This window comes from Protobothrops mucrosquamatus, unplaced genomic scaffold, assembly GCF_001527695.2.
Source record: "Protobothrops mucrosquamatus isolate PMUCROS unplaced genomic scaffold, P.Mucros_1.0 scaffold3, whole genome shotgun sequence".
Taxonomy (NCBI): Eukaryota; Metazoa; Chordata; class Lepidosauria; order Squamata; family Viperidae; genus Protobothrops; species Protobothrops mucrosquamatus.
In genome coordinates, this window is record NW_015386390.1 from 3,379,661 (window position 1) to 3,389,474 (window position 9,814).

Below are 9,814 nucleotides of genomic sequence, written 5' to 3' on the forward strand. Positions count from 1 at the left end.
TCCACAGGCATCCCTCCCCATGAGCAACATCGAGGTGACCACGTCCACCTTGGCCACACCCACCCAGTCTGCCATGACCACCACAGCCACGCCCACCCAGTGGGCCACACCCACCTGGCACCCAGCGATAAATAAGTGGGTTTTGGGTTGCAGTTTGGGCACTCGGTCTCTAAAAGGTTCGCCATCACTGGCATATGGTAACTGTTGTCATTAAACCAGGAAGGGAGGGACAAGGAGAGAGAATGAAGACTTCTGGGGCTTTGTCCCCCAAAGCACAGAAGTCTTCATTCTCTCTCCTTGTCCCTCTGAAGTACAGTATGTTAATCGGTTCCTGGATAATTGCCAAAAATGGCTTCCTCCTAATTGCCTTCCACTTTTCAGTGTGTTTATTTTTACCAGCTGCCCAGCAGGAACAGGCATTCAAAAGCCAGAGACATGCATTTGTGGAATGGAGATGGAGGATGGGGGAATGGTCTATAAATGCCAGAAGGAGATGTTGATATGAGCAAATTTGCAAAATAAACTGAATAGCATAATTTAGTTGCCTGTGGGCTTTCTTATATCGTCTCTGTGTGAAGACCCCGAACACCGCATGTTAGAAGATGCAGTCACATGTTGGTGAATACCCAGAAGGCACACTCAAGTCTGTGGTTGCAGGTGCTAGGAGTAAGCTTGCCATCTGTCTACTATGAACTGTTTTTTTGGAAGCTTCAATCATAGTAACAAGAAGGGTTTCTGAGCATTATCACCTCACAAATGAAATTGGAAAATACATCTGAAAGTTGCACAATAAGAAGAACCACATGCCACTTTGACAGATTAAATTAAACAAAATATTTTTTTAATACAGCATTACCCATATGGCCAATGAGCTGATACTGTTTCTGTCCAGAAGAATCAGAGGTCTGGAAATATTTAAAAACCAAACATATCTAACAATAAACCATATGTGGTTCAACCGTAGTTGTGGTTCAATGTAGCTCTTCTTTCTATACAAGAAGTTAAATCCTCCTAATGTTGGTCCAGTTAGTTAATTCCCAGAGAGTCAATTTAACCCTAAATGTTTATAGACAAAATTAAATTCTACCCAGACAGTTGTATCATGGGAATTTACCCATTTGGCAGGTCTAGTCCTCCAAGAAAATGAGTGGGAGAGAAAGGATGACTAAGAAAACAGACCGCTCTATCTCAGAACTCCTTGGCAAGGCTTGGTAGCACCAAACACATTTCACAAGCATGTCTGAGTGCAAGAAATGAGTCTACTGTTTGCCTACTGGCTCATTGCGTTTTGGGAGGTGCTGGATATGGGGATTTTTCATCTTTAACTCTTGACAGTGCACAGTGTTGATATCCTGAATAGTTATGGCTCCTGATTCATGACTCATGCTTGAAGACCATAGGGCAGCTGTAGATAAGACGAGTTGCACACATGTGGTGTGCCAATTGCATTCATTCATTCTGCTTAAATCATTCATGCCTTTCTCAACCTCAGCAACTTTCAGATGTGTGGACTTCAACTCCCAGATTTTCCCAGCTAGCATGGCTGGCTAGGGAATTCTGGGAGCTGAATTCCACACATCTGATAGTTGCTGAGGTTGAGAAACAGTGCCTTAGACACTTCCCAATTGGATTGCTACAATGCTGTACATGGGCCTGCATGTGAAGGTACTTGGAAATATCAGCTAATCCCGAATGCATCAGTGCCCGTTTTTGAAGCACAAGGTTTATTTGAGTTACATTACTGTAACCCAGCAGGCTTCTGGGTACAATTCAATGTTCTGGTTACCATTTTATAAACCTATATGGAAGAGGGCCAAACGTTTCTACAGGTCCCAGCAAATCTGACAAAGTGAGCTTGCTTTGGGTCTCATCTATAAAAGGTGAGATTTAATTTTCAACATTTTTTAAATACACTTTTTGTTATTTACAATGATCTATGTAAGATAGGCAACCATATCCATTTATTAAAATAAATTAATTCCCCAATGCATTTATGGCATGATTGGCCAGAATTACCAGCAAGACTTGACCACACGCTGGCTGGATTACACTACATATATTATGGGAACAAAGTTTTATCCCAGGTTATTTCAAAGATAATTATTTTGCAGGTAAATCAGAAAAAAAATAGAGGTTCTTGAATAAACCCAGGAGTCATGGTCCCTAATCTAGTTCAATACTCTGTTGCAAGCCAGAGTCAATAATTCATTATTAGCCTTTGTCTTCCGACACAACTAAGCACAATACACAGTATAATATAAATGAGAAAAGGAGGTGTGCTATTCTAAATGTGTCAGTTCCAAACATTCATGTTAACTGAGAGTAAAAACAAAAACACTGAACTCATCAGTTTTTCTGGTTTCAGCAAAATTCCATGCTGTGTTTTTGGTCATTATATATGAACTATGCTGCACAATTTTATTTTATGATGACTTAACTAATTATCATGTAATGCTAAGCTTAGCATTCTATTATACGTTGGCTTTCAGATTTACTACTACTTATAGTAATAATAATTTCATTGGTATCGACAGTCCAGAAATGAACAGCATGCAGTTCATCAATATCTTGAATTTTTGGTTCACTTTGTGATTCCTAATAAACTGTGGTTGAAGCTTTCTGCTTGAATGGATGCCTCAGTTTTGAGTTTTTATAATTAAAAATATTGTGCAGACAGATCATTGCCATCATAACCTACTCTGTGGTATATTTTCAAGCAAAACCATAAACCGAAAGAAACTGATTTTGAGAAGGGAAATGGAAATACTTTAATTATTAATGGCTTGAAACATGGTTCTAGAACAGTGTTTCTCAACCTTGACAATGCTGGCTGTGGAATTCTGGGAGTTGAAGTCCACATGCCTTAAAATTGTCAAGGTTGAGAAACACGGTTCTAGAAGCTGATCCATTTCTTTGAACTATTTTCCATTTTGATAGCAAAGAATTGGTGGGTGATACATTGATACAGTGTCAGCATGGCTGTTACTTAAGAAAATACTTAAAATGAGACTTGCTTGAGTTCTTTGCAATAATAAAACATTTCCTATAATGAGTCTTAACGTTTATATATTTTTATTTTCATATTTTTCCTTGCTATTAATGCGTTTGAATGTTTTATGATGTATGATGTTTACTGTTTAAATTCTTTTAATATTTTCACAAACCTTGCAATCTAGTCACAAAACTGTCCTTAATGCTGTTTTAAATATTAAAACTCAGTAAAGAATTTGGAGTGGAGTGGTTTAATCCTTGGCAGTCCAACAACGAAGAAATAGTAGACAAAATATATATTTGACTGAAGAACTTGAAGCACCACTACAAGTCAAGAATAGAATAGAATAGAATAGAATAGAATAGAATAGAATAGAATAGAATAGAATAGAATAGAATAGAATAGAATAGAAAGGGACCTTGGAGGTTTTCTAGTCTAGTCCCCTGCTCAAGCAGGAGAACCTATACCATCTCAGACAAGTAACTGTCCAATCTCTTCTTAAAAACCTCCAGTGATGAAGCGCCCATGATTTCTGAAGGCAAGCTGTTCCACTTGTTAATTGTCCTCACTATTAGGAACTTTCTCCTTAATTCCAAGTTACTTCTCTCTTTGATCAGTTTCCAATCATTGTTTCTTATCCTGCCCTCTGGTGCTTAGTTGGCTCACTAGTTAGCTAAAATACCTGATCTCATATAATTGTGCCTTATCTTTCCACTTAATGTGCAAGACTAACGGCAGGGCACTGAAATCCTGTGCAAACAGAAAAGTTTCCTAAAGCAGATGGCAAGCACTCTCTTTATCAGATGGGTAACTGTTTCTGTTTCTTTCCCAAATTATACTTCCACATATTAAATTTAAATATTGACTAAGTTCTGGTTTTAAACAAGCATTAAGGGAAAAATACTAGATGCAAAGGACTGATGGAATATCCAGATGGTGAAATATACAAAACAATATTTCTAAACCTGAAAAATGTGTTATTAGTGCACTAACAGAGCAATTGTCAACTGACAGTCTTTGGATACAACAATTTTATCTGGCCCTTGGTGGTACTATCAGATTTTAATCAAAATACTGTATGATAAAAAAAATTGGCTAGAAGCATCTCTTTGAAAAAGACATTTCTAATATCAAAGGTAGGGTTATGCTTTTTTAAACATACATTCTTAGCCTAAGATCTTTCCAAAGTTCACTGATATTTATATTCAATTACACTTCAGGCAGCTGTTATTTTTAGTCAGCAAATGTTAAAATCGACATTATGAAGTTTGGAAATGAATTTAAGCCTTATAACCACAATTCTCTGGCAATGGACTCAGTCACTTCAAAACCAATAAGATGGTGATGATGGAATGGATTACAAAGAACATGAAATGACCAAAAGCATCCTGGCAATTTAATGCATTTTATGTGCAACATTATGTGAGATTGTTCCATGTTAACAGAATAGAAATAGAATAACAAGGCCAAACCAACCTTTCTCTAGTTGATTGGAGGGGAGAAAAAACACTGAAATAATGAGCGCTTTTATTCGGATGCCTTTGTGCATTGGAATTTAAGAGAATGTCAAGAAAATTTAATCCCATTACTATCAGTAATTCCCTTACTAAATAATGTCATACTCTTAATTTAACTTATTTTATTGGAAATTGTTTCTCAAGGAAAACTAACTACAGGAGACCCTGAATTAACCCTGGTAACTCCTACATAGAGGCTGGCAGAGGAAATTATTGTAGGGCAATCATTATATGGTTGTTTGTGTCAACTTTGCTTGGGTGAGAGTTATATAAAGGTGCCAGAAATATGGGATACTAATTTTGAAAAATCCCCTTATTTAATGACTAAATAGTACTTAGGTTATTTGGGATTGCCACATTATGTGCTATTTAAAATAAATTCTATTGTAAATATATTTACAACTTATATTATTGTATGGGATTTGAAAACTAAAAGGTGATTCAGAGTGCACGGAATGCTCTTGTAGCAACTGTCATAAGCTTTTGAAAGCAGCTGTATCTTTTCCCAGGACCAAGCAGCTGTCCTCTACAGTTATAACATGATCTCAGGAAAACAAATGTTTGGTTTAAGTCAGTGTTTCTCAACCCTAACACTTTAAGCTGGCTGGGGAATTCTGGGAGTTGAAGCCCACCTAGCTTAAAGTGGCTAAGATTGAGAAAGACTGGTTTAGGTACTGTAATTGCAGAGTGTTCCTACATGGATATCCACATATGCTTCAGTGATCTACTTGCCCATCCAAAGTATGCACCAGCTTTAGGTATAGACACAAGCCACATGTCTAATCATGAAATAGACACAATTCTAAAACTTGCATGGGGCAGAAAGACTTGCTGTATGTCAAAGAAAGTGATTCTTGAACTACTCTACCAGCAGTCAATTATAAGCTCAAAAAAAAAAAATCTCAAACAAGCCAAGAGCCAGAACACTTTGAACAGAACTGGGACCAGGTTTTTCGTTCAATTAAAGTGTTCACCATTCTGCCTGCAGCATTTAGTATCACTTGCAAACTCATTTCAAAGAAATGAGGTCATTTGCTCTTTGACTGGGAGAAATAGCAATTTTAGAATTTTACTTCAGTGCCATCATATAGATTCAAGGTATTTCACACAGTAGCCGTGGTTCAGAACAAGGCCTGAGGTGTCCTCTACTACTAGTATTATCAGTTTGCTTGCACTTCTAGATGCTACTTATGCAACAATGGTACTTGAAGTAAGGAAGTAGAATATGTGTCTCCAGGCACTGCCGAATAGACGAGAAAGATGATGATGATGATGATGATGATGATGATGATTATTATTATTATTGTTGTTGTTGTTGTTGTTATTATAATATTATTATTATTATTATTATTATTACTGATTTCTTCATTTTTAAAAATCTTTTTTCTTTAATTTTCTTTTACATTTTTTTATGTTTATCTTTTATCTAAAAATTTTCAATTTTTTTTAAAAAAAACTTGAATTGCTAAGATAATAGCAGTTATTTTATTAACCAAAACCTGAAGCAGAGAACTTCTTTTAAAATCTCCCTTTTCCAATTGAAGTCAGTGAGAGAGAAATTTCCTCCAGCAGGTCTGGTATAAAACTGCATGTTCATTGAGGGCATGACTATACATGGAAAATATACAGTTAACTGTATTCCTTCCAGGCCTATGCATATACTTGGATAGCATCCTCTAGCTTTAATGGTTTTATTCTTTTTAGATGGGATATTACTAAAAATAGTCTTTGACTTACGACTATAGTTGAGCATGGAATTATGGTTGTAAGTCATGTAGATTGTTAAGCGGGTCTCCAAATAACTGTGCCTGATTTTACAATCTTTTTTGCAGAGGTAATTTCAAACTATCACTAAGTGACCGGGATCCTCATTGTGCAGTGGCCTACCCTGAGATTTAAACATTCTGCTAAATCCTATGCCCCAGTCACTTCCAAGTTTTAGCACCATGAATTCCAGCCAACATAACTAATATTAGAATGAAACAGATTGAGGTGGTTGTTGTAGACTTGCAGTCACATATATGATTGATACGAAATACTGATCACAAAATATGTAAATACAAGTATATACTGTACCTTGTTTTACCTGTAAGGAACACACACCTGACAAAAGGCAATCTTCACATCCAGAGTGGGCTCACTGCAGTAATATAAGAAATGGCGGCTCATAAATATCTGAAATTCAAAGAACAATGGCATAAATATATTTCATCCAAACTGGATTTATTTATAATGCTGTCTTAATATATTTAATATCTATGATATTGGTTCAATGGTAAAGAAAATACAAAGTTAGCTTTTAAATCCAGTGTTAGGGTATCTTCAAGACCAAACCTTTGTTTTCCTATAGGAAAAATCTTTTCAGTTTACGAGCACAAGTATCAGTGAAGGAGAATATTTGCAAAAGAAAACAAAATAACAGCATAGCCAAGTTGGAAGGGACCTTGGAGGTCTTCAAATCCAACTCTCTACTCAAGCAGGAAACCCTATGCCAGTGGTGGCGAACCTGTGGCACGGGTGCCAGAGGCGGCACTCAGAGCGCTCTCTGTGGGCACATGTGCCATCGCCCCAGTCCTAGGCCTTCAGCTGGGTTTTATAAAACCTTTTTGCTTTATGCCTCTGCCGCCGTGTGCAAAAAAAAAAAAAAGGTTCAATCAATTATGAAATAAAAAATCAGTCAATTTCAACTTCTTGCGGGGAAAAAAAAGATCTGCAAAGTTGGAATTGATTGATTGAACTTTTTAGTCCCAACCAGTCTGCTGTTACCATCGCAGCCACACCCACCCAATGGGCCACACTCAGCCAATGGGCCACACCCACCCGGCACCCGACGATGCATAAGTGGGTTTTGGGTTGCAGTTTGGGCACTCGGTCTCTAAAAGGTTCACCATCACTGCCCTATGCCATTTCAGACAAGGTTCTTAAAAACCTCCAGTGTTGGAGCACCCATAACTTCTGGAGGCAAGTTGTTCCACTGATTAATTATCAGGAAATTCCTCCTTAGTTCTAGGTTGCTTCTCGCTTTGATTAGTTTCCATCCGTTGCTTCCTGTCCTTCAGGTGCAACCAACAACCAAGTTCACAGCACAAGCATGTTCAGCTAGCCAGTTCTGGCAATCTGACTATTCCTAATTTAGCGAGCAAGACTGACAGTATAATTGCCTAGATGGCAATGACCAGGATGCACAGCAAAGGGAGGATTCAGGGCCTCCAAAGAGAACAAGAAAGCTACCAAACAACAAAGAGCCAGAGTAGAAATTAAAATTGGCTTGTGGACTTGGAAAGAATTGTTTCGTGTTGAACATCAGTTTCCAACATACAATCCTTGCACTGCAGAAAATGATAAGATACAGCTTTTTGAAACATGTGGAGCATTTTCCAGAGCTGCCCCTGGATGTTTACTACTGCTTAGCATGATTCTTTCATAACGAGACCGGCTGAGATATGACTAGCTACATAGGAGTATGTGAATAATTTGTAACGCTACTGAGGGAACCCATGTCTCTGTTTGCACGCACAGACGACAATTCTGCCAGAAACCACCTTTCCACGTTATTTGCACAGCTATACTAGCTAATACAGTCACAAACCTACAAATCTTACTCTATGCAGCATTAACATGTGTCCCTTAGTTGTTTGAAATATTATTGGGATTTTATTTTTGCCCTCAGACGTATCAAGCTTACTTATACCTTGTTTATGCAAAAACTAAAGATAAAAAAGCACAGCAGCACACCCAGTTCCAAGCACTAATCCAATAATAATTCAGCGATGTTATTAAATTTCCATGCTTGAATTAAATATAAAAGAAAACAAAGAATATGTGCTTAAAATAGGCCCGGGTAGATTCTTCTACAAGCCAACAAAAGTCAACAGATTATATGCAGCACAAGGTTTTGAACAAGCAGGAGCTATCGTTCAGGCGTAGAGTACCGATTTGCCTGTAGAAGATCCCAGATTCTGCCCATTTGCATTAATATCTAAAATAAGGATGGGTAGATAATAACCATCAAGATATATGACGAAAAAACCCTTGCTACAGGTAGTCCTTGAGGCATGACCATTTGCTTGGCAACCAAAGTTATGAGGTTGCTGAATGAGGAGGACTTACAACCGATCTGCAGCTGTTAGAGCATTCGGTATATAAGTCTAAGTGCTATTCCCACAGTCATGTGATCATGTAAAGATTTTATACGGCTCACAATTACAACATTGCAGCAAACAGCAGTTATGTGATCATCAATGGGGAAGCCAGCAGGGAAGATTGCAAGTCACTCCCCTAAATGTTGAGACTCTAGAAGACTCTGGAAAGAGTACAGAGAAGAGCAACAAAGATGATGAGGGGACTGGAGGCTAAAACATATAAGGAACGGTTGCTGGAATTGGGTATGTCTAGTTTAATGAAGAGAAGGACGAGGGGGGACATGATTTATTTTATTTATTTATTTATTTAATTTAATTTATATGCCGCCCTTCTCCCGACGGGACTCAGGGCGGCGCACAACATACTTAAAACCAAAACATATATACAATCCCCCCCTTAAAACCGAATTAAACCAGATTTAAAGTTGCGTCTTTCGAATTCCTAAAAACCCCAATATAAAATCCACCCTAGGTCAGGTCCGCTTGCTGAAAGAGCCATGTCTTGAGGGCGCGACGGAAGGTAAGGAGATCCGGAATTATCCGAATCTCGGGGGGTAGTTCGTTCCAGAGGGTGGGGGCACCCACAGAGAAGGCCCTCCCCCTGGGGGTCGCCAGCCGGCATTGCTTGGCCGACGGCACCCTGAGGAGCGTACCGGTCTGTGGGAAGGAATCTGCGGCAGAAGGCGGTCTCGGAGGTAGCCGGGTCCTATGCCATGAAGCGCTTTAAAGGTGGTAACTAACACCTTAAAGCGCACCCGGAAGGCCACTGGCAACCAGTGCAGCTCGCGCAGCAGCGGTGTCACATGGGAGCGACGAGTCCCTCCCAACACCACCCGCGCGGCCGCATTCTGGACCATTTGAAGCCTCCGGGTGCTCCTCAAAGGGAGCCCCATGTAGANCAAGGTTTCGCCCCCTATAGTCAGCGATGGCGTCAGCTGACTATGCCGAGGCGCCGGAAACCACAGCCACTCGGTCTTGGAAGGGTTGAGCCTGAGTCTGTTTCCCCCCATCCAGACCCGTACGGCCTCCAGGCAGCGGGCCATCACGTCAAGGGCATCGTTGGGGTGGCCTGGGGTGGAAATGTACAGCTGAGTATCAGCAGCGTACTGTTGATAGCAGTGTTCCAGTATCTCAGTATCTCAGGGGCTGCCACAAAGAAGAGG

The 9,814-nt window shown here is 39.3% G+C and overlaps 1 protein-coding gene across 3 annotated transcripts in view; it reads right to left on the minus strand.

Moving 5' to 3' along the window:
• MAPK10 (mitogen-activated protein kinase 10) overlaps window positions 1-6,678 on the minus strand; it is a 96,533-nt gene extending 89,855 nt beyond the window's left edge. For all 3 annotated transcript variants that reach the window (XM_015832381.1, XM_015832382.1, XM_015832383.1), the window contains exon 1: window positions 6,613-6,678. In XM_015832381.1, coding sequence (XP_015687867.1) covers window positions 6,613-6,678 — 66 coding nt within the window. The remainder of the gene's footprint in view (window positions 1-6,612) is intronic.
• Between the last annotated feature and the right edge of the window lie 3,136 nt (window positions 6,679-9,814).